The sequence below is a fragment of the Aethalodelphis obliquidens genome, unplaced genomic scaffold, assembly GCF_003676395.1.
Source record: "Aethalodelphis obliquidens isolate GAN/ISIS:26980383/991018 unplaced genomic scaffold, ASM367639v1 scaffold13, whole genome shotgun sequence".
Taxonomy (NCBI): domain Eukaryota; kingdom Metazoa; phylum Chordata; class Mammalia; order Artiodactyla; family Delphinidae; genus Aethalodelphis; species Aethalodelphis obliquidens.
Genome location: NW_020837957.1, coordinates 37,930,015 through 37,956,237, shown reverse-complemented (window position 1 = coordinate 37,956,237; position 26,223 = coordinate 37,930,015). Strand labels below are relative to the sequence as shown.

At 34.4% G+C, this 26,223-nt stretch overlaps 1 protein-coding gene across 8 annotated transcripts in view; it reads right to left on the bottom strand.

The window, feature by feature from the left end:
- RNPC3 (RNA binding region (RNP1, RRM) containing 3) overlaps nt 1-26,223 on the bottom strand; it is an 81,051-nt gene that overhangs the window by 40,852 nt on the left and 13,976 nt on the right. For 2 of the 8 annotated variants that reach the window (XM_027114506.1, XM_027114505.1), the window contains 8 exons: nt 25,245-25,370; nt 22,413-22,564; nt 20,295-20,456; nt 11,637-11,731; nt 11,491-11,549; nt 9,073-9,205; nt 8,298-8,369; nt 3,257-7,254 (listed from right to left, as the gene is read on the bottom strand). In XM_027114506.1, the coding sequence (XP_026970307.1) occupies nt 8,310-8,369; nt 9,073-9,205; nt 11,491-11,549; nt 11,637-11,731; nt 20,295-20,456; nt 22,413-22,564; nt 25,245-25,370 (787 nt within the window). In that variant the 3' untranslated portion in view covers nt 3,257-7,254; nt 8,298-8,309. Of the gene's footprint in view, nt 1-3,256; nt 7,255-8,297; nt 8,370-9,072; nt 9,206-11,490; nt 11,550-11,636; nt 11,732-20,294; nt 20,457-22,412; nt 22,565-25,244; nt 25,371-26,223 lie in introns of those variants that run through there. The other 6 variants (XR_003434388.1, XR_003434389.1, XM_027114508.1 and 3 more) reach the window with 6 other exon arrangements.

Below are 26,223 nucleotides of genomic sequence, written 5' to 3'. Positions count from 1 at the left end.
GATTTTTAACTACAAAGTAAATTTATTAGATATAGAATTGTTCAGGTTACCTACTTAAAAAAGGTTTGGTAGTTTAACACTTTCATTGGCCCATTTCATCAAAGTTGTCAAATTTATGGAAATAAATTTGCTAAAAATACTCCAATATCATCTTCTTACAATTTGAGGGGGAGGAGGGGTTGTTTTCCTTGGCAGCAACGTTAGAACTTTTTCCACTTTATTCATCTTCTCAGGAACTAGTTCTGTTTCCAATGATATTTTCAATGGTTTTCTGTCTATAAGTTCATTGATTTATGATTATTTTTATTATTTCCTTGCTCTGCATGCTATGTGCTTAATTTACTCTTTTTTTCTAGTTCCTTAAGGTAGAAGGTTAAACCTATTATTTTTCTTCTTTTCTAATATATCTAATATAGCCAAATTCTCTTTAAACCCTCCTCTTAGCTGTATCCCCCAAATTCTGATGTTGTATTTTCATTTACATTCAAATATTTCCTAATTTTTCTTATAAAAAAGTCTGCTTTGATCCATATATAATTTAGAAATGTTATTTAATATCTAGGAACTTGAACATTTTTTCAGATATTTCTTTTACCAATATCTGGTTTTAATCAGCTAAAATCAGAGAATGTACATTGTATGATTTAAAGTTCTGAACTTATTAATGTTTAATGTTTTGTGATACTGAATCATTTGTCTTCTAAAGTATTCACTGTTGTTTAGTTCTTGGGGTTGGGTAGGAAGAAAAATCTTACTCTTTTTAAACAAAAGGATGGATACACACAGTTCAAAAAGAGACATAACATCATATTGTGGTATTACAATTTCATAAATGATGATTAGGAAAAAAAAAGTCTAAAAATCCTCCTGGATGGGGGGGGCAAAAAATGGCTAAGAAACACTAGATTAGAGGTGTTTGACTATTTTATTTTTCATTTAAGATGTGATATATTTGTCATACAGAAAAGTGTAAAAAAAATATAACAGACCCCATATCCCAAGCCCCAGATTTAACAGATGTTAACATTTAGACAAAATAGTCTTCAGATATCTTTTTTAAAGAAAAATCCAATATATACAGAACTACCCAAACTTCAATCTCTTTCCCTTCCACCTTTTTCTTCCATAGCAAGATAGCCAGTCTTCATAAATAATATATAATATTTTGTGTATCTTATTAAGCTCTGAAAAGGTTTAAACAATAAATTAATCAGTTGCTCAGATTTTCTTCTGGAATTCTTAGATTTTCAAAGATCCTGGTATATAAGTAGTATAAAAGTGGTATATTGATACTATACCATAACTTAAAAAAATAAAATTTCCTGTGTAGTCAAATACCTTTTACTCATTTCTGATATGTATAAATATACACATTTTTTTTTTTTTTTTTTTTTTTTTTGCGGTACGCGGGCCTCTCACTGTTGTGGCCTCTCCCGTTGTGGAGCACAGGCTCGGGACGCGCAGGCTCAGAGGCCATGGCTCACGGGCCCAGCCGCTCCGCGGCATGTGGGATCTTCCCGAACCGGGGCACGAACCCATGTCCCCTGCATCGGCAGGCGGACTCTCAACCACTGCGCCACCAGGGAAGCCCTGATATGTATAAATATACACATATATTTTTAAAAGAATATAATCCCTTTAAATCTTTGTATATTAAATCATAGATACCTCATTTGATCTCCCAGTTTTTCCCCATGGCATTAAAGCTTATGCTTACTATGTAAAGGATCTCTCTTTCCTGGTACTTTTTCCGTATTCCGTGAGTCTTTGTTGTTTATTTTAGATTCCCTATACTGGCCTTTGTGTGACTGCTGTATCTCTACTACAGTTTGCTTTCAGGAAATGCCAGAGTAGAATATATAGTAGTTTAAGTTCTTGGGGTGGGAATTCTATTTCTGAGAATCATCAGTTCTTTTATGTGCCTAACACATGTAGTTAGCTCTCATCTACTGAACAGTCCTACTGAAGTCTCTATTTTTCATTTTACATGCATTAGTAAAGGAAATTAAATGTAACAAAGTATCTTACTAATTTTATTAAACTTCTCCATTATTCACAAAGGCAAGTGTTCTCTTCTTACAGGGTGGTAAAGATCAAATTACTATACCTAAGCACTCAGTACTATGCTTTTTGAATTTTGGATACTTAATAGGTATTGATTCCTTTCCCTTACTTCCTTTCAAAGACTTAATCTCTCTCAACATTGATTTTTGAAGGAGTCTCATTTGAACAGAAAATACCTTCCAAATCCTCTAAAACAGCAACTTGTATGCTACTACTTTTTATTTGGTGATTTACCTAATCAGGATTATGCTGATGCTGTTCATGACTAGGGTGAAGTTACTCTGAGAGCATATGCCTCCTTAAATTTTACACCCTAGGAGCCTCCCTCCCTATACACTAGTCCCTGCCATTGTAAAAGGCATAAATGGAAAACAACCACACGGCAGTAAGAGTTTTATATACTGTATATTGTAGTAAAACATTTGCTTTTGCCTGCCTAATACCTAAGTTTCTCTTTTGATTTCACAGTGCTTTGCTTTTCCTTTAGAGAACAAGTCATTCCCAACTCTCCTTTCATGTGGTTTATATGAAACTTCACTTCTCACCTCAGAGGTGACATATTTGACCCACACTTGACCAGTGTGCCAAATCCCTCCAGCAAAAAGAAAAAGGTACTTACTGTTTAAAGTAACTGAAAAATTCAATGACAGACTAGCTATTAGGGCTTTTGCTGTGGGATCAAATTATAAGTAATTCTCCAATTCCATGATGACTTTTTAAAAAACTCATGGGTTGGGGGCAGTTTCTGTACAAGTCCTAGAAATCTTTCTAATTTTACTTACTTGAGGCACATGCTCAGTTTATGAAGTAGTCATGGGGTTGGAATGTGCGTTATCCATAAAAAGGTTAATTCATAGACACCAAAGATCCTAAACTTATCAAAATAGTCTCATGCTCCCTAAGTGTGGCAAGGAAGAATCTGGGCATCTCAGTGATGATCATGGTGGAAAGATGACTAAAGTTTTATCTAAGACCTCGGAATTTTTACATCACCTTCAGGACCAGGTGAGTTGAGAACCACCACAACCACCACCATGACAGCTAATGTTTATTGAAAACTTGATTATATATATAATATATAAATACCAGATTTTATATATATATTATATGAAATATAAATACCAGATTTTATATATGTATTTTATATATATATTTATATATATATATATATATACACATATATATATACACACCAGGGTTAAGTATTTTATATTCATCTGATCATCTTTACAACAACCCTGAGGTAGGTATTTTTACTATCCCCATGGAAACGGAAAAAAAGGTACAGAACTTGCCCAACGCCATAAAGCAATTAAGCTATACACACAAGATTTGAATTTAGAACCTATACCTGTAAAACCACTTTAATACACTATTTCTCAGTAAACTAGTTAGGCTGAAATTCCTGTCACTGTGGAAGGATAGGGACTCCAGAGTTTTATTTAGGTTGATTTTTAAAAATATTAGTTTTTGGCATACCTGACAGATCTAAATGTTCTAAGGAATAATTTTTTTAGCTTTTGATTCACTACTCCTGTCGTAATTTTTGATAATTTCAAAATCCACTTAGATGATCCTTTCAATACCTGAGTTTCTCAATTTCTTCAATTCATCTCTTTCCATGACCCCACTTGCATTCAACTACCATGTTCACGTTCTAGAATGTGAACTTAGTCACTAATTACTGCACTCTAATACTGTCAATTTCAGTCCCTTTCTCTTATTTCAACCTCCCAAATTTCCTACCTCTAGAAATTAACTACAACACATCCTCAACCACACTGCAATCTCAGTGGATCATACCATTTCTCCACTGTGCCTCAAACTTCTTCCTTTTATTAATTTGCTCATTATTAATTTGCTCATTAATTTGCTCATCCTCAACCACACTGCAATCTCAATGGATCATACCATTTCTCCACTGTGCCTCAAACTCCTTCCTTTTATTAATTTGCTCATTACCAGATTACTTTCCATATCCCTCCTTCATCATCATTCTCTTGATTATAGCAACACACTTCCCTTTCTCCCTTTTTGTTGTATTCACCTGGGAAAATTCCAACTTTAATCATTTGACTCTGTGTCTACTCAATGATAGGACCAAGGCTAAACTTAACTGGAGAAAAACACAAAACCATGTTGACTGATCTCACTTAAATTAATAACCATGGACTTCAAGTATGCATTTTAAGTAACGTCTAGCAATTCTTCTAAGAGTCTATTCATTCTCTCACTTTCCTAAACATCTATTTTACATCTTCTTTTCTTTCCTCAATCCATTTTTCCCCAACACTTCTTCCCTCTACTTCATGACCTTGCTTCCTATTTCACTGACAAAATGTAACAAAACTTTTATATGCTCCCACTATATGTACTAAACTGCAAATACCTAGACATACATAATCTGTCCTTCCTTCCACTGCTATTAATGAGCTGTTTACACACCCATCTTTAAAACTAACCCTTCTATTTGTACACCACATCTATGGCTCCAGCAATATTCCTCTCCTTCTTCCATCATGTTCTCTACTAGCTTAGTCCTATTAACACATAAATCTGCTATATCTTCAATCTTTATAAAATAAAATAAAAACAAAAACCTTGATACCATACCCCCCTATAATAACAGACCCTTTCTCTACTTCCCCAGCGAGTAAGACTTAATAGAGTTGTCTTCAGAACTCATCTTTCTTGCATCATTAACAGACCTGACATGTTTAATCATTCCTTCCTAGTTGAGATTTTTTTCTTCATTTGGCTCTACCTATTCCTAGTCATTCTTCTTTGATGTTTTCTTACCACTTGACATCTAAATGTTAATATGTTCCAGGGTTCACATTCTCATTCTTCTAATTCCTATCTTTAAGTTTCTCATTGGCCTTATTTCACAAAGCTATGAGTAAAAGGGAAGAAGCTATGATTCACAACATCATTCCAACAAAGATGTGACTCTAAGGTAAAACTGTTATTACATACTCACAGGAGAGTATCAATCAGAGCAAATTAAATAAAACATATCAAAGTTTCATACTTAACAGAGAGCTAAAATTAATTTCACTAAGGGAACAGAGTAATTTTATATGAGAAACATTTACACCACTGAGTGACATTCTGATAGATTGGGGGACACAAAACTGGAAGACTAAGTTAGGGCAAGGATACAAATTCCCTAAACTGTGAAAAATCCCCCACTACTAAAAAAACACAAAAACAAAATCAACAACAAAAAGAATCATCAAAACTCATAGCCAATCAAAACCACTCCTAGAATAATTACAAGAAATAAGATTACTATAAAAAAAAAATGTTAAGTGCATCAGTATCCAGGTAAGAATGAAAAAAGGGCAATATTTGTAATCATAAAAGAAAATTTATATTTAATATAAAGCCACTTAATAAAAAATTGATGTAATTATCAAATTATACTTTCTTTGATGTATAAAACATAAAGAAAAATTAAGATTATTTTATTGGAAAGAAAATAATTTTATTATATATGAGGAAGATGATTAAAATACATGTGATATATCTCTAATAAACTGATTTAAATGCATATAGTTTTAATTTTTAAATACACTTTAAAAGCTGTTACGCACAGTTCCATAGTCCAGGTGGTCAATTTCATCTCCACAGAGTTGGAAAGCACTTGAGATATATGAAAAATTCAAATGGAACCTAAAATACCATAGAAATTCATTAAAAGTAATCATGATTATAAAACAGTTCACTAGTTTTAAAATAACTAAAAGCTAAAACATTTATATTTAGAAAATTAGTGAATCATGTCAGTACAAAATTTTAATTGTCTAAATAAACAGCTTACACAGAAACTGATTTATAACATTAAAAAATAAAACATTTTAACTGTGCCAACAGAAAAAAGTAACGGCAATTTCAGTATCTCTTAACTTTTTGTACTCAGAGTGACAATGATTAACAGAATTTTTCATTGGTTTCATAGTACTATTTATAGCAGGATTTGCAAGAAAGAAATGTAAAGCCTCCAGTGCTTTATTTTCCTACTTATAAAAGTTTAGATGGTTAGGTTGGTGTCTCGGATCCACCTTGACATTTTAATCTAACAAGTAGAATCCAAACTGGTCAGTCCTTAGAACTACTAAGGGACCTTTTTAAATTAGATTCTTGGTCCCAATTCCAGAGATTCTGATTTATTAGCTCTAGGGCAGAGTCCAGGAATCTTTATGTGTAAAAATCCATCCTCAGTAGTTCTCAACCTTGGTTGCACATTAGAACCAATACTTTGGGAAATCTGAAAATCCTAATATGTATGCTGCAATCCAGACCACTGAATCAAAACTCTGGGGGAGAAACCCAGGCATCTGTATATTTTTTAGTTTATTATTATAGTTTTCTTTAGTCAGTATTTTTTGAAAATGTTCCACAAGTCATTCCAGTATGCAGCTAAAACTGAGAACCACTGTTTGGGTGGTTCTGGTTATCAACTAGTCTCCTCTTACATACCTACCAGAATTTTTCTTTCCACTTATTGAGCTACCCTGAGTCAACATTATGTATTCTCCTTTCTGTTACTCTTTTCTTATTCCTTTTGTTTTACTTTGCTTAGAAAAAGAAAGAGGAAAAAAGATACTTCTACTTGCTATCTCAATAATAAAACCTCAGATGTAAGGTCTGCTACTCTTATTTGGAATTTACATTGAAATCTAGTTATTTAAATTTTTAACAAATGTACTTTTTAATAGGAAAAAAAAAACCCAATCAAATTTTACAACACATTATATATATAGAACACCTAAACCAGATACATCATGAAAAAGAAAACATATGTTACTGAATTAGGTTTAGAAAATACAAAATAGAAGAAACAAGAATAAAATTTGTGTTAAAGCAAATGTATACACTGTCCAAGTAAAAAGCTGACCTGATTCACTAACTTTCCCTGGGAAAACTACATAACCTAAAGGATAGCACAGAAAATTAAGCAAGAAATCTAAAAACCACATAAAAGATTTGTTCAATCAACACAGGTAATTTTGAAAATACTTCATTTCAATACATTGTAAAAAAATTACTGCTTAAACTGGATCAATGGGTTGGGGAGAGACAAAACATTTGCAGGAAAATCAAAAAAACACTGCCCCAAAAAGGATACGACAAGAAAGGATACACTTTGTATGACAGTATTACAGCAGTATTTACGCAGGAATGCTTCTAAAGAAGAACAGCAGAATGCAATTTAATTTTTTCTTATTTTTCATGTTAGATTTACAAATAAAATGATTTTTTTAAACATACACTGAAAATGGTTAATTTTTATCTTTTCTTCTACGGTATTTGTAAGACTTCTGGCTATACTAGTATAGACACTTTACAACAAAATTCAAATATTCAAGGTGCCTCCCAAAAGGAATAAACATTAGGCAAAATTTTCTTTATATAATTTTTTCAGCTTAACCCTCAGTAATTCTGGCTCACTTACTTCATGTTCTTCCAGTATACTAAGGCAGAAAGATTTAAAATAATAAAAAACAAAAGGAATATATTTCTACTCATCTTTCTTAAATCAATGTAATATAAAATGCTTAATTCTACCATTTTTAATCATTAAATTACTTAAGCATGAATTAAAATTACTTATTTGAAAGATGAAATACTTCATTCCAAAAAAATATGTACATATTTCTGTGAGGTGTACAATTAGTAATTAGCAATGCAAATTGTCAGGTCCCACCAAGGGTAACCAACTTGTCCTGGTGTGGCAGACACTTTCCCAGTGTTAGCATTAAAAAGTCCAGTATCCTGGAAAACCCCTTACTCACAGGAAAACTAGGGATGATTGACTACCCAAGGCCCAACCCCCTTGCAGACCAACTGAATCAGAAACTCTGGGTGGGGGTGAAGGGAAACCCAGTAATCTGTGTTTTATCAGACCCTCTAGATGATTATAATACATGTTAAAATTTAAGAACTACTGCTTTACTCTATGAAGAAAAAGTAAATAAAGACTAATAAAGATACACTACCCTTATGAAATTCATTCCCCAATTTTAATTTTTACATACAAATAGGTTTTATTCCATAGTTTTAATTGTGAAGTTTAATGGAAATTAACTGCATAGACAGAAAGAATCAGAGGGAGGATCCTTTAAAAACGTTAGAAGGTACACAAATTACTATTCTCTCAGGCTTTTATCCTTCCTTAATTTTAATCTCAAGAAAGTCTTGTCCTTTTATTACGTTATCTCCACACTTACCTTTACTAATTTTTAACACTTTCTTTTTCCTTCTTTAGAATCTTGTTTTGGTCTAGCAGATCGAGCAAACTGCTAATATTTAAAAATTAAGGTTTTGTTCACAAACATGAAAGTAATCTTTTCTAAAGAATTTTCAAGAACTTCCTAATGTAGGGTAGGAGTACAGTTTTTAATTTATCTCTATATTTGTCTTCCTACTCAGTCATTCATCAAATATTTGTTGACTGCCTCCTAGCTGTCCATGATCTGGGGAAGAAGTAAAAAATTTATCTTTTCTTTTAGTCATTTTTTACACCTAGACCTTTGCTCCTTCATTTATCCCACTGATTTCTAGTTTGAAACTGCATTAACTACTGAAAGCAGGATGGTAAGTCAATGATATATTTTGTTATTAAATTCTCAAACATAAATATGAATTATAATACAATAAAATATAAGATAATAAAACTACAACAAATCATATCTTTAACGATTCCAAATGTACTTCTGGATACCATAGTATCTTAGGCTTAGCATGAGTATGTATATTTTAAGCTGTATTAAGTAAAATGTTTAGACTTGGCTGGATTTTAATAACCTCATGATGCTTATTTTCCAATAAAAATTTAAATAACATTGTCATTTGACTCAACTAAGTATATTTATAACTGAGTATTCTCAAGCTAGAATGTCAGCTGTTGAGATGAAGGATAATATAAAAACTGGTTTCAATTATACCCTTACTCCTAAAAACTATTGATCCATAAGTCTTGGAACAGACAGATTTGAAGGATACAACCACCATAGGTTTTCCAAAAAGAATGTATCCATTAGCTTCCTTTAATGCTTTTGCTGCTGCTTTTTCATTTGGAAGTCCAATGAAAGCTTGTCCTTTCATGCGACCTTCTTTCATCAAGCGTATATCAAACCTAGAAGTCATGGAAGAAAAAATGGTTTTGACTCAAAGAATTGTCGAAGAATTCTGATGAAGTCAATGGGAATGCATTGAACAATTTAAAAATTTGCTATTTCAGAATAAAAATGACTATACTATCTGATTAGCACATTACTCAGGCTTTCTAAAATTATATTTTATATTCTGTTCTAAAATTGATTCTGTAAGTAGGTAATACTTACAGAATTATTTTGATGATGTGCTTATCTTTTTTTAGCTATTATAAATATATGTGATTTAAAAATCATATTACTAGCAACTATAAAAGTAAAGTTTTTCTTTCATATCTCTATTTTTAAACAGTTTTATTCAGCCAACTTAATACTACTGATATTTACTCAAGTAAAAAAAACAACTATACGACCAAGAATAAAAGGGCTGACAGGAACTATGGAAAAGTAACCCGGAATTTCAGAGTAGGAAGGGACTTCACTGATCATGTAGTCAAAAACCACCATTTTACAGATGATGTGTAGAGACGGAGTGACTTCTTCAAGGTCACACCGATCACTAAAGTTAAAGCCAAAAACACAAACCAGAATTTGTATTCCAAGTGTAGTCTTCTATTCTCCTACTGTATTCATTTTTCAACATTTTGGGGGAGGAAACTATACTCAAAACTACTTAAAAAAACAGACTAACTTATAACTAAAGTACTGCCTACCATTTAGTCTATAAGACTAGCAAAAGCATGTAAAGAATGTTTAAAGTATCAAAAAATGCAGGTAAATTCCTTTTTAACAAATTCACATGACTAGTCCCACAGGAGACAATTATCAATTTATCATTTTGATGTGTACAGCTTTCTCAATATAGAATTTTCTCTTCCCTTCAAATTCTAATGGCAGGCAATACTGGAAATAGAAAGTATATACATGATATATATATATGTGTGCGCATATATATATACACACAGACACAATACATATATATATCTTTGTGACACATACATATATTTATATATACACACACACACACACACACACACATTATCTATTTTTAAATTTTTTCCCCTTACAATCATGATTCAAAAGCGGCAACGAGAAAAAGGGCCAGTATTTTGCATGGCCAGCAACACAAACTTTTGGTATCCTGATAAGATATATCTGTCACTAATGAATATAATATGGACATGGTTTTTAAGACATGGTGCTCACTGTGCATGCCTATATAAAAAGGTACATAGCCCAGATAAGACTTTAAAAATATTAGTTTCGGGCTTCCCTGGTGGCGCAGTGGTTGGGAGTCCGCCTGCTGATGCAGGGGACATGGGTTCGTGCCCCGGTCCGGGAGGATCCCACATGCGGCGGAGCGGCTGGGCCCGTGAGCCATGGACGCTGGGCCTGCGCGTCCGGAGCCTGTGCTCCATGATGGAAGAGGCCACGACAGTGAGAGGCCCGCGTACCGCCAAGAAAAAAAAAAAATTTAGTTTTACATGAAAATTAAAGCAAAATTAACTACAGTCATTTCTCTAATTTACCTCCATTCAAAAGTCTCTCTCCTTACCTTTTCTAATTTTCTTTACTTCTAATTTATATGGCCAAGGTCTTACATACTTTAGAGTTAACCAATTATAAAATTTTAAAGAATGAAATTCTAACTCCAAACATTAGCTTTTATATCATTTACAAATCATATCCTCTCTTTTGCACTCATAAAACTGGAAGCCTTCCCAACTGAAGGAAGAGAAGTTACTGCCATGGTAAGAATCTAAAAAACTCTGCCTGACTGCTATATATTCCTGGATGAGTCATTAAAATGCTAGTTTTCAAAATGTAATCTTTGGAGCAGCAGCTTAGTCATCATCCATACACATTTTAGAAACACAAATTCATGGGCCCTATCTCAACCTGGAATATCAGTCTAGGGATAGATCAAGGACATGGTTTTAATAAGCTCTTACACAGGTTAAAGTTTGAGAACCACTGCTTTAGAGCTAGGGATTGAGGCCTGTTTCTATAAATAATGCTTTACTGGAACACAGCCATTAATATTCATTTATGTATTGTTTACAGCTGCTTTAATGCCACAAAGACAAAACTGAGTAGTTGCAACAGACACCATAATATTTTAGTATAAAAATATTAAATTTTTACTGTCAATTTAAAAAGATGTTTGCTGACTCTTGCTCTAGATGTCTAAAAGATAAGAGCAATTTCTTCATATAATTTTAATCTCTAAAGGGGAAATGTTTAAAAAAGGACTAATTTCTAACAGATTAAAAACAAAACACAATTTGAGAATATACATGACACTTACATTATGCGTTGTGTTTCTGACGAAAAGTCAACGTATCTTCCAAAAATAAATTTAAGGTCCTAGAATTTCAACAAGGAAAAGACTAATAAGGAAAGCCGGGGAAAAACATGTAAAATAATAAAACCAATTTATAAATTTCAACTTACCTTTTCTTGAACTTGTTTAGCTAAATTCTTTACATAAATTCTACAGTTTGGTTCACCAGGTTCATAACTTCTAAAAACTGAAAGTGTTTCCATTTCTTATATAAAAACAAAACAAGGATATAAAATTAAGACAGTTTCATCAATTTTTCAAAGAAAAAGTATAGTGGCATTCAAATATATCTGTTAAATAGACAAAATAAGCATTAAGAAAATGTTAAAACCATACAAATTAATGGCAGTGTTACTAATGGGATAAAAATACCCATTAAAAATCTAAAGTGGTAATATGAAAAAAAGTTTAAAACTTTCAGGCATCTAGAATAACTAAAATTTATCCAATAAAATATTTCTGTTAAAACTCTGTAAAGCTTAACTTTAAGATCAGTTACTTTATTAAAAAGACTAAAGCAAATAAAGGTGCTACCAAATATTTGTGTAATTATTTTGCTTAAAGTCAATCTCCCAAACTACCAGCACCAATATATTCAAATGTAAAAATAAAATACTCATATGTAATAATCAAGTATTTCAGGCAAACTGTGGCTTATGAATCTCTATACAGCTACTCCTATTTAGTGACAATAACCATCTTTCCTGACAACTAGATGTTCTAGGCAAAAATATGTCAGTTGGAAGTCTGTTTCCATTATGGGAAAAATTATAATGTGTTACATGTCAATCTAAAACCCCTAAATATTCTCCTAAAATATACTAAAACAAGAAAACTCCGTTAAGAAGTAAAAAACTATCACATTAGGATATAAAATTCATAAACACAGGCTTTTAATCACCAAATAGTTAAAACTATTTTTTTTTTTTTGACAAATAATTGCTCTGCATACATCTCAGATACAGTACTGTGTTGGTCTATCAACTGTATCCAGAATACAGAATTCCAGACTGTGGGCCACACTGATTTAACATGTCATATAAGTTTCAGGAATGAAAACATTCTTCCAAATAAATATAGACTGGAAACATTATACTGAGAGATACTTTTCCTCCCTATAAAGTATGAGTACTAAAAACCAAACGTGGTGATTAAAAACATTAACTGGAGGGTGTTCTGAAGATGGCGGAAGAGTAAGACGCGGTGATCATCTTCCTCCCCAAAGATATACCAGAAATACATCTACACGTGGAACAACTCCTACAGAACACCTACTGAATGCTGGCAGAAGACCTCTGACCTCCCAAAAGGCAAGAAACTCCCCACGTACCTGGGTAGGGCAAAAGAAAAAAAGAAAAAACAGAGACAAAAGAATAGGGACGGCACCCGCACCAGTGGGAGGGAGCTGTGAAGGAGAAAAGGTTTCCACACACTAGGAAGCCCCTTCGCGGGCGGAAACTGTGGATGGCGGAGGGGGGAACTTCAGAGCCGCGGAGGACAGCACAGCAACAGAGGTGCGGAGGGCAAAGCGGGGGAGATTCCCGCACAGAGGATCGGTGCTGACCGGCACTCACCAGCCCGAGAGGCTTGTCTGCTCACCCGCCGGGACGGGCGGGGCTGCGAGCTGAGGCTCGAGCTTTGGTCAGAGCACCAGGAGAGGACTGGGGTTGGCTGCGTGAACACAGCTTGAAGGGGTTAGTGCACCACGGCTAGCCGGGAGGGAGTCCAGGAAAAGGTCTGGAGCTGCCGAAGAGGCAAAATACTTTTTCTTCCCTCTTTGTTTCCTGGTGCGCGAGGAGAGGGGATTAAGAACGCTGCTTAAAGGAACGCCAGAGAGCCACGGCTAAATGCGCGGACCCCAGAGACGGGCGCGAGCTGCGGCTAAAAGCACGGACCCCAGAGACGGGCATGAGACGCTAAGGCAGCTGCTGCCGCCACCAAGGGGCCTGTGTGCAAGCACAGGTCACTATCCACACCCCCATTCCGGGGAGCCTGTGCAGCCCGCCACAGCCAGGTTCCCAGGATCCAGGGACAACTTCCCCATAAGAACGCACGGTGGGCCTCAGGCTGGTGCAACATCACCCAGGCCTCTGCCGCCGCAGGCTCGCCCCGCAATCTGCACCCCTCCTTCCCCCCGGCCTGAGTGAGCCAGAGCCCCCAAATCAGCGGCTCCTTTAACCCCGTCCTGTCTGAGCGAAGAACAGACGCCCTCCGGCGACCTACACACAGAGGCGGGGCCAAATCTAAAGCTGAGCCCCCGGGAGCTGTGAGAACAAAGAAGAGAAAGGGAAATCTCTCCCAGCAGTCTCAGAAGCAGCAGATTAAAGCTCCACAATCAACTTGATGTACCCTGCATCTGTGGGATACATGAATAGACAACGAATCATCCCAAATTGAGGAGGTGGACTTTGAGAGCAACATTTATGATTTTTTCCCCTTTTCCTCTTTTTGTGAGTATCTGTATAGCTTTGCTTCCACCATTTGTCCTAGGGTTCTATCCATCCGTTGTTTTTTTTTTTTTAATTTTTTTCTTAATAATGAATTTTAATAACTTTATTTTAGTTTACTTTAACCTTTCTTTTCTTTTCTTTTCCTTCCTTCCTTCCCTCCCTCCCTCCATCCCTCCCTACCTCCCTCCCTCCTTTAGACAACGAATCATCCCAAATTGAGGAGGTGGACTTTGAGAGCAAGATTTATGATTCTTTCCTTTTCCTCTTTCTGTGAGTGTGTATGTGTATGCTTCTGTGTGAGATTTTGTCTGTATAGCTTTGCTTCCACCATTTGTCCTAAGGTTCTAGCCATCCGTTTTTTGTTTTAATTTTTTTCTTAATAATTATTTTTTAATTTAATAACTTTATTATATTTTACTTTAATTTTACTTTATCTTCTTTCTTTTTTCCTTCCTTCCCTCCTTCCTTCCTTCCTCCCACCATCCCTCCCTTCTTTCTTTCCTTCCTTTTCTTTCCTTCCTCCCTCCCTCCCTTCCTTCCCTCCTCCCTCCCTCTCTCTCTCTCTCTCACTCTCTCTCTCTCTTTCTTTCTTTCTTCCTAATTTTACTAATTCTTACTCTCTACTTTTTCTCCCTTTTATTCTGAGCCGTGCAGATGAAAGACTCTTGGTGCTGCAGCCAGGAGTCAGTGCTGTGCCTCTGAGGTGGGAGAGCCAACTTCAGGACGCTGGTCAACAAGAGACCTCCCAGCTCCACATAGTACCAAAAGGCGGAAATCTCCCAGAGATCTCCATCTCAACACCAGCGCCCAGCTTCACTCAACGACCAGCAAGCTACAGTGCTGGACAACCTATGTCAAACAACTAGCAAGACAGGAACACAACCCCACCCATTAGCAGAGAGGCTGCCTAAAATCATAATAAGTCCACAGACACCCCAAAACACACCAACAGACGTGGACCTGCCCACCAGAGAGACAAGATCCAGCCTCATACACCAGAACACAGGCACTAGTCCCCTCCACCAGGAAGCCTACACAACCCACTGAACCAACCTTAGCCACTGGGGACAGACATCAAAAACAACGGGAACTACGAACGTGCAGCCTCCAAAAAGGAGACCCCAAACACAGTAAGATAAGCAAAATGAGAAGTCAGAAAAACACACAGCAGATGAAGGAGCAAGATAAAAATGCACCAGACGTAACAAATGCAAAGGAAATAGGCAGTCTACCTGAAAAAGAATTCAGAATAATGATAGTAAAGATGATCCAAAATCTTGGAAATAGAATAGACAAAATGCAAGAAACATTTAACAAGGACCTAGAAGAACTAAAGATGAAACAAACAATGATGAACAACACAATAAATGAAATGAAAAGTACTCTAGATGGGATCAATAGCAGAATAACTGAGGCAGAAGAAAGGATAAGTGACCTGGAAGATAAAATAGTGGAAATAACTAATGCAGAGCAGAATAAAGAAAAAAGAATGAAAAGAACTGAGGACAGACTCAGAGACTTCTGGGACAATATTAAATGCACCAACATTCGAATTATAGGGGTCCCAGAAGAAGAGAAAAAGAAAGGGACTGAGAAAATATTTGAAGAGATTATAGTTGAAAACTTCCCTAATATAGGAAAGGAAATAGTTAATCAAGTCCAGGAAGCACAGAGAGTCCCATACAGGATAAATCCAAGGAGAAATACGCCAAGACACATATTAATCAAACTGTCAAAAATTAAATACAAAGAAAGCATATTAAAAGCAGCAAGGGAAAACCAACAAATAACACACAAGGGAATCCTTGTGGAGAAATTAAAACCTTTACAGACAAGCAAAAGCTGAGAGAGTTCAGCACCACCAAACCAGCTTTAACAAACGCTAAAGGAACTTCTGTAGACAAGAAACACAAGAGAAGGAAAAGACCTACAATAACGAACTCAAAACAATTTAGAAAATGGGAATAGAAACAAACATCGATAATTACCTTAAATGTAAATGGACTAAATGGTCCCACCAAAAGACACAGATTGGCTGAATGGATACAAAAACAAGACCCATATATATGCTGTCTACAAGAGACCCACTTCAGACCTAGAGACACATAGAGATTGAAAGTAAGGGGATGGAAAAAGATATTCCATGCAAATGGAAACCAAAAGAAAGCTGGAGTAGCAATTCTCGTATCAGACAAAATAGACTTTAAAATAAAGACTAGTAGAAGAAACAAAGAAGGACACTACATAATGATCAAGGGATCGATCCAAGAAGAAGATATAACAATTGTAAATATTTATGCACCCAACATAGGAGCACCTCAATACATAAGGCAAATACTAACAGCCATAAAAGGGAAAATCGACAGTAACACATTCACAGTAGGGGATTTTAACACCCCACTTTCACCAATGGACAGATCATCCAAAATGAAAATAAATAAGGAAACACAAGCTTTAAATGATACATTAAACAAGATGGACTTAATTGATATTTATAGGACACTCCATCCAAAAACAACAGAATACACATTTTTTTCAAGTGCTCATGGAACATTCTCCAGGATAGATCATATCTTGGGTCACAAATCAAGCCTTGGCAAATTTAAGAAAATTGAAATTGTATCAAGTATCTTTTCCAACCACAACGCCATGAGACTAGATATCAATTACAGGAAAAGATCTGTAAAAAATACAAACACATGGAGGCTAAACAATACACTACTTAATAATGAAGTGATCACTGAAGAAATCAAAGAGGAAATAAAAAGTACCTAGGAACAAATGACAATGGAGACACGACGAACCAAAACCTATGGGATGCAGCAAAAGCAGTTCTAAGAGGGAAGTTTACAGCAATACAAGCCCACCTTAAGAAACAGGAAACATCTCGAATAAACAACCTAGCCTTGCACCTAAAGCAATTAGAGAAAGAACAAAAAAACCCCAAAGTTAGCAGAAGGAAAGAAATCATAAAAATCAGATCAGAAATAAATGAAAAAGAAATGAAGGAAACAATAGCAAAGATCAATAAAACTAAAAGCTGGTTCTTTGAGAAGATAAACAAAATAGATAAATCATTAGCCAGACTCATCAAGAAAAAAGGGAGAAGACTCAAATCAATAGAACTAGGAATGAAAAAGGAGAAGTAACAACTGACACTGCAGAAATACAAAAGCTCATGAGAGATTACTACAAGCAACTCCATGCCAATAAAATGGACAACCTGGAAGAAATGGACAAATTCTTAGAAATGCACAACCTGCCAAGACTGAATCAGGAAGAAATAGAAAATATGAACAGATCAATCACAAGCACTGAAATTGAAACTGTGATTAAAACTCTTCCAATGAACAAAAGCCCAGGACCAGATGGCTTCACAGGTGAATTCTATCAAACATTTAGAGAACAGCTAACACCTATTCTTCTCAAACTCTTCCAAAATATAGCAGAGGGAGGGACACTCCCAAATTCATTCTACGAGGCCACCATCACCTTGATACCAAAACCAGACAAGGATGTCATGAAGAAAGAAAACTACAGGCCAATATCACTGATGAACATAGATGCAAAAATCCTCAACAAAATACTAGCAAACAGAATCCAACAGCACATTAAAGGGATCATACACCATGATCAAGTGGGGTTTATTCCAGGAATGCAAGGATTCTTCAATATACGCAAATCAATCAATGTGATAAACCATATTAACAAATTGAAGGAGAAAAAACATATGATCATCTCAATAGATGCAGAGAAAGCTTTTGACAAAATTCAACACCCATTTATGATAAAAACCCTGCAGAAAGTAGGCATAGAGGGAACTTTCCTCAACATAATAAAGGCCATATATGACAAACCCACAGACAACATGATCCTCAATGGTGAAAAACTGAAAGCATTTCCACTAAGATCAGGAACAAGACAATGTTGCCCACTTTCACCACTCTTACTCAATATAGTTTTGGAAGCTTTAGCCACAGCAATCAGAGAAGAAAAGGAAATAAAAGGAATCCAAATCGGAAAAGAAGAGGTAAAGCTGTCACTGTTAGCAGATGACATGATACTATACATAAAGTATCCTAAAGATGCTATCAGAAAACTACTAGACCTAATCAATGAATTTGGTAAAGTTGCAGGATACAAAATTAATGCACAGAAACCTCTTGCGTTCCTATACACTAATGATGAAAAATCTGAAAGTGAAATCAAGAAAACACTCCCATTTACCACTGCAACAAAAAGAATAAAATATCTAGGAATAAACCTACCTAAGGAGACAAAAGACCTGTATGCAGAAAATTATATGACACTGATGAAAGAAATTAAAGATGATATAAATAGATGGAGAGATATACCATGTTCTTGGATTGGAAGAATCAACATTGTGAAAATGACTCTACTACCCAAAGCAATCTACAGATTCAATGCAATCCCTATCAAACTACCACTGGCATTTTCCACAGAACTAGCACAAAAAATTTCACAATTTGTATGGAAACACAGAAGACCCTGAATAGCCAAAGGAATCTTGAGAACGAAAAACGGAGCTGGAGGAATCAGGGTCCCTGACTTCAGACTATACTACAAAGCTACAGTAATCAAGACAGTATGGTCCTGGCACAAAAACAGAAAGATAGATCAATGGAACAGGATAGAAAGCCCAGAGATGAACCCACGCACATAAGGTCACCTTATCTTTGATAAAGGAGGCAGGAATGTACAATGGAGAAAGGACAGTCTCTTTAATAAGTGGTGCTGGGAAAACTGGACAGGTACATGTAAAAGTATGAGATTAGATCACTCCCTAACACCATACACAAAAATTAGCTCAAAATGGATTAAAGACCTAAATGTAAGGCCAGAAACTATCAAACTCTTAGAGGAAAACATAGGCAGAACACTCTATGACATAAATCACAGCAAGATCCTTTCTGACCCACCTCCTAGAGTAATGGAAATAAAAACAAAAATAAATGGGACCTAATGAAACTTAAAAGCTTTTGCGCAGCAAAGGAAACCATAAAGAAGACCAAAAGACAACCCTCAGAATGGGAGAAAATATTTGCAAATGAAGCAACCGACAAAGGATAAATTTCCAAAATTTACAAGCAGCTCATGCAGCTCAATAACAAAAAAACAAACAACCCAATCCAAAAATGGGCAGAAGACCTAAATAGACATTTCTCCAAAGAAGATATACAGACTGCCAGCAAACACATGAAAGAATGCTCAACATCATTAATCATTAGGGAAATGCAAATCAAAACTACAATGAGATATCATCTCACACCAGTCAGAATGGCCATCATCAAAAAATCTAGAAACAATAAATGCTGGAGAGGGTGTGGAGAAAAGGGAACACTCCTGCACTGTGGTGGGAATGTGAATTGGTACAGCCACTATGGAGAACAATATGGAGGTTCCTTAAAAAACTACAAATAGAACTACCATATGACCCAGCAATCCCACTACTGGGCATATACCCTGAGAAAACCATAATTCAAAAAGAGTCATGTACCAAAATGTTCATTGCAGCTCTATTTACAATAGCCCGGAGATGGAAACAACCTGAGTGCCCATCATCGGATGAATGGATAAAGAAGATGTGGCACATATATACAATGGAATATTACTTAGCCATAAAAAGAAATGAAATTGAGCTATTTGTAATGAGGTGGATAGACCCAGAGTCTGTCATACAGAATGAAGTAAGTCAGAAAGAAAAAGACAAATACCGTATGCTAACACATATATATGGAATTTAAGAGAAAAAAAAATGTCATGAAGAACCTAGGGGTAAGACAGGAATAAAGACACAGATCTACTGGAGAACGGACTTGAGGATATGGGGAGGGGGAAGGGTGAGCTGTGACAAAGCGAGAGAGAGGCATGGACATATATACACTACCAAACGTAAGGTAGATAGCTAGTGGGAAGCAGCCACATAGCACAGTGATATCAGCTCGGTGCTTTGTGACCGCCTGGAGGGGTGGGATAGGGAGGGTGGGAGGGAGGAAGATGCAAGAGGCAAGAGATATGGGAACATATGTATATGTATAACTGATTCACTTTGTTATAAAGCAGAAACTTACACACCACTGTAAAGCAATTATACCCCAATAAAGATGTTAAAAAATAAATAAATAAATAAAAAATACATGTATAGACAAAAAACAAACAAACAAAAACATTAACTGGAGAGATGTTTTGAAGCATGTGCTTTGAATAAAGTAAACAACATGAAGAGATTTGGTTTGCTTCTGAAGGGCCAAATAAATGTAAAATGGAATAAATGCTCATTTATTTCATGAAAATTACCTTCTCTAGAAATTCTGCCCTTTTCCAACTCCCTTCTAGAAATACATTCTGATGGCATTTCATCAGAGTCTTCTTTAATCTCCTCTGCGATGCTCAAATTTGGTTTTGGGAAGATTTTTCCAAATCCTATATTGGATGCATCAACTTCAGAAGCAGGTAAGTCTAAGAGTTAACATTGACATCAGCCATTAAAAATCCCTCCCTTCAAAACAGTTTTTCTTTTCCATTTTTAATTTTTAAGATATATTCTAGCACTAAAACTCTTTGGTGTTTTTCTCAATACTCTGAAACAAGGATAAGCAAACTTTTTCTATAAAGGTTCAAACAGTAAATACTTTAGGCTTTGCAGGCCATATGGTTTCTATCATGACTACTCAACTCTGCCACTAGAACATGAAAATCATAAAAGAAGACATTTCCATTTGAGGGTACTAAAAAAACATCCATTATACTTCCCACCAGGGAAAAAAAAAAGGAGCCAATCCTAATCAAAGTCAGGAAAAAGAAGTATTTGCACACTTAATTATTCAATTAGGAAAATTAAAAACCATTATAAATTTTAAATTTACAACATAGCAACATAATGGATTGCATTCAGAAAACATGAATCTTAGCTTCAGCAAAAATTAAACTGACTTGGGGGAGAGGGTTGGGAAGGACAGGATTAAACATTCAGTAGAAAAATTCCAGTTATACTACCTAAAAAAACAAACAAAACCCTAAAAAAGCTCTGAAAATGATGCAAATAACATGCCATACTTAGGATTATAAAAGTCTCCTCATAACATAGAAAAGCCATCGTACCAACAGACCTCCTGTGGTCTGAAGGCATCAGTAAGAAAAAACACTTTTAAAACTGTTTTTACTGTTAATTCAGCATTACTCTACGTTGATGCAGAATGGGACAATTGTCCCCACCTCACAAAGGTCTAAGTCCTTGAGTAAATTAAACTTAAAAAAATAAAAATTTGTGTCAAGGGGTGACTAGTCATGAGATAAGAAAGAAAACCATACAAAAATATAAATACTGAAACAAACAAAAAAGGAGCTATCTGAAAAGGCAATGCATTCTCACTAACCATCAGAGAGACAGGAATTAAAACCAGTTACAGTTTATCACTCAGTACATTTGCAATACTTATTAGAACTCTATCCTATATTCACACAAGTGCTCAAAGATATATGTACAAAAATGTAAATTCCAGAATTTGCTGTAATAATAAAGAAAATGGAAACAACCTCAACTTCTATAATAGAGTATAATTAAATAAAGATTGTTATAACTATACTACGGAGTGCTATGCAACCATAAAAAAATAACCCATGATGGCTACTTAAAAAAAGAAGTAAGGGGAAAAAAATGTTTATACACAAGTATAGGATAAGATCTGGAAGGACTATTTTCATACCGAATTATTAACAATGGTTATCTCTAAGTATTGGGATAGGGAACAGTGGGGTTTGAGGTGTTAACTTTTTAAAACTTTATATGCTCCTGTTTTGATTATATTTTCTATAAGCTGGTATTATTTCTGAAATTTAAAAATTAAAGAACAAGGAAATGCCACTGTAGTATAACATCAAATTAATGTTTAAAATAAGCAGAAAAAAATCTGTAATTTCAATACATTATCTTCAAACTTAATGAACAGTATCTTGTAAATAAGCTTCCATGTCTTTTGGATTAAAAAAAAAAAATTTACATGAAATCTACAACTCAAAAAATAATCACACTGCTTGTTTTCCTAACCAATAATACAACTGTACTAATAAAACCAGAGCATCACATATAATAAGCAATGAAAAAACAGATCAATACAAGAAACTCTTTTATCATATTTTTAGTGTAAACATCAGCAAAAATGAGAGTAAGCCTCACCTTAGAGTTCATTACTAGCAAAAGGTAACTGTGACAATCTTACCACTAAGCTCCAATTTTAGTTATATAAAAAAGTTTAAAATGGATAGTATTCTAAGACACTAACAAAGACCTAATTGCATATTTTAAATATATTCACAAATACTAAAAAAACAGAAACATATAAAATTTAATTTTAATACAAAAAAAAACTGAGAAGAATTTTTACATAGCATGTTAAAGAACTAGAATACACTTACCAAAATTTTGTTCTTCACAATTTTGTTCTTTTTCTAAATCTTTCTTAAATGCAGCTGACATGTCGGTAGATATATGGAATTCAATTTTTTTATTACCTACAGGTTGTGGTTGGTCAAATACATCCGAAGGTAACAACACTGGATGTAAACTGCTGTTTACAAACAATCACAGCATTACTTTGTAATTGCAAATAAAATTTTGAGTAAAACATTTCATATTTACTTTAAATTTAAAAAGCTAACACTGATAAAACACACTATAGGCATTGAACAAAGTAACTTACATTTAACTTCAATAAATCCTAACAAATGTTCTCATATAGGTATTATTAAATTCCTAGTTTAGACAGATAAGGAGTTTGAGGCTAAAGGGTGTTAAGAAACTGCATAAAGTCACTCAGTAAATGACAGAGATAGGACTTTAGGACTATTGATTCTAAACTTCAGGATATTTACCAATAAGCAAAAAAGTTCATTCTATGTTTAATGTAAGCATTTTATGCACTGTATTCTATATACTATATATAATAAACCTATGCAGGTCAATGCAGTAGCCACAAGCCACATGTGGCTAATAAGCATCTGAAATGTTGCTGTACTTATGCTCTAAGTACAAAATATATGCCAGAGTTTAACAACTTTGTGTGAAAAAAGAAATATAAAACGTTTTAATAACGTTTTATATTAATTATATGTTAAAATAACATTTCAGATATAATCAGTTGGATAAAATATATTATTAAAATTAATTTTATCTTTTAATGTGGCTATTGGAAAATTTAATTGGTTCACATTACAGCTGACCCTTGAACAACTTAGGGGTTAAGGGCCCCAACCCTGCAGCAGTTGAAAAGCTGTATATAACTTCATCAGCCTTCCATATCCATGGTTCCTCTATATCTGTGGATCCATATCTAGGGATTCAACCAACCTCAAATCATGTAGTACTGTAGTATTTATTGAGAAAAAGTCTGCATATAAGTGGACCCACACAGTTCAAACCCGTGCTGTTGAAGGGTCAACTGTATTAATTTTTAATTGTTTGGTGCTGCTACAGATCAAAAGCATGGGACTGTGGTGTCAAAACATACATAGGTGAGAAATATGCATCATATTATGTATACTTAACAGGAAATAATAATTTTAAAAAACCCAAAGACCCATTCCTTTAAAAATGTAAAAAGATCATTTTAACAAACTTCTTCCTCTATTTATAAAGTTACTTACAAGTTCAAGGGAAATTTACATTGTAGAAAAGCTGAATAAAATTAAAATTGCAATTAATGGCAATTTTCATCTGATTAAGATATTAAAATACATAGAATTGCATGGCAAAAAGGCAAGTAAAATTTCTGCCATAATTTCAAAGAAAATTTGTTAAGCAAAATGTCAGATAATCGGTGAAAAAGGAAAAAAAGGACAATATATTTCAAACTAAATACACAGTAATAAGTACTATTTCATTGGCAATTTCTCTACTCTAACTGAAAGTTTAAGACATAGTCAGAAGTTAATTTATACCTAATAAAATTCTTTCGTACCCATAGCCCTGACCATCACCCAACATCTACATAATTTTCCTGGAAAGTTTATTACAAGGTGACAAAGTCTGAAAGAAATTCTTAATTGTTTTTAATATCAGTGGCATTACAATGGCTCCCTCAATGTATTCAAACACCATAACTTAACATTTAAGGCAGATCTCTCCACATCCTTCCAGCTTTCCCTTTCATCATTTCTATTCCTACGCACCAAATTTTCCTACCTCTGGAAACTCACTTTTTCATTCACACTGGATATCTCTTCCCTGCCTAAGTTTTGCCTCTCATCCTTCAAGCCCAGCTCAAATGTCTCCTCTCTCTTAAAGTCTTTCCAGACTTCCTGACTGGCTGTGACATTTCCTTCCTCACAACACTTCATTCTTAATTACATCTTCTTCTTATGTCATTTATTATAATTGCTAATGCAACAGTCATCTGTGCATATGGCTTACTTACCCATAAGACTATTAACTCACTGTTTGAAAAGATAGCATTGAGCTTTGGAAGAGTGATCCAAACCCCATAATATTTAGCAGAGAACGTATCACATATTTGATAAATATTTAAAGGTGGGTCCTGTGTGCTAAGCCATGTGAACTTTTACCAGGTAGGGTACTTCGAAGTAAAAAAATGTTTGATATCAGGTAGTGGAGTTAGGAGAAATTAACAAAATTTCATATAAACACATTGGTGATGGATGCCATCATCAAAACTGTGAATGCAGGAGGAGAAAGAGATAATGAAAGTAAATGAATTTTGTTTTGGATAATATCTTAAGTGCCTACAAGACACTCTGAGTATGCAAATAGGAAGCTGGAAATGAAGATTTTAGATCTCAGGAGGTTAAATCTAGAGATGGAGATTTGGAATCTATTAGCTGCAACAGGTGAACCATAAAAAAATTAATGATATTAATAAGCAGTATAAATATATGAACAGAAAATGACAATGGACAGGAGTATATGGAATCCAGTATTTAAAAAAAAAGCAAGTGAGTAAGAGAAAGTCACAAAAGAAAAAAGTAGGAAGGAAGAGAGGAAGTAAGATGAGAAATAAAAAAAGAATGTAAAATTAAGGGTGGACAATTTTGAAACCTGGGGTAGTCAATAGTATCAAATGCTGGTCAACTTTGAGAATTAAGGATACTTGTGAATTTGGCAAATAAGCAGTCACTGGTAAACCAGTGGACTGATGAAATAAAAGTCAGAGTGAGGTATGATTTGAGTTAAGCAATCAGACAAAGTACATACAAAACCCTTATCCAAAACAAAACAATCCAAAACAAAATTACCCGTGTGAAGCAGATGATGGTATATTCAACATATCCTTTATTTTTCTCTTTTTTCTCACGTGGTGCTGCTTTATTGTTTTTGGTCTTTTGGGCTGAAGATTTGCTAGTTCCATTAGTTTGGTCATTCTACATTGGAGGAAAGAAAAGTAGAAAAGATTTCTTTGTGTAGAAGCATAGCTATCTACAACTGCTTTTGTTAAACAAATTTGTATTGAGCTTATAAATTATAAAATGATTTACATGGCATAAGTATAATTTCTAAGCCATCAAATAAGATATAATCAATCTGACAAAAGCTCAAGTTACAAATCTCCTTGCTCAACTTTCATCTTTGTTTGAAGGAATTTGGAATTTCCTTAATTGCAATTTTTAAAGATATGTTTTACTAAAAAAATTATTAGTTACCCAAATGACGGAACTTTGATGCCAAAAAGTTAAACAAAATACACTAAATATAATCTCTGTAACTTTATTGCTCTTTTCTTGACTAATATTCAAAAGACCTTATGAACGTAGTAAAATTATTTTGATTCATATTCTAATTATTAAAGAGAACTGGACTTAAGTACTTTTACTTAAAAATATTTTGTACATAATTGTTGGAAAGCATCATTATATAAAAAAGATACTTGAGAACAGTTTTCAAATACTATACTCTGAAGTAGCTTAATCAATCAAGGGGTGACAATTGATACCTTATACATAGCTTATCTCCATTATGGTTATGAATAATATTTAGAATAGATCTTGTCTAGGCTTTCTTGGATCTTCCACAGGATCAGATATAGTGCTTCCACAGAGCAAGTTCAAAAACCACTAGTCACAGCTCTACTTCTCCAGAGTTAAGTTTGCGAAATTTGAAAGCAAAACAAGCACAATAAAATGTAGTGAAGAAGAATTTGGTTAAAATAAGTTTTAAACCTTTTTTCCTTAAGCGAGGAAAAATGAAAACATGTTATAAATTTTTAAAGCCTCTTAA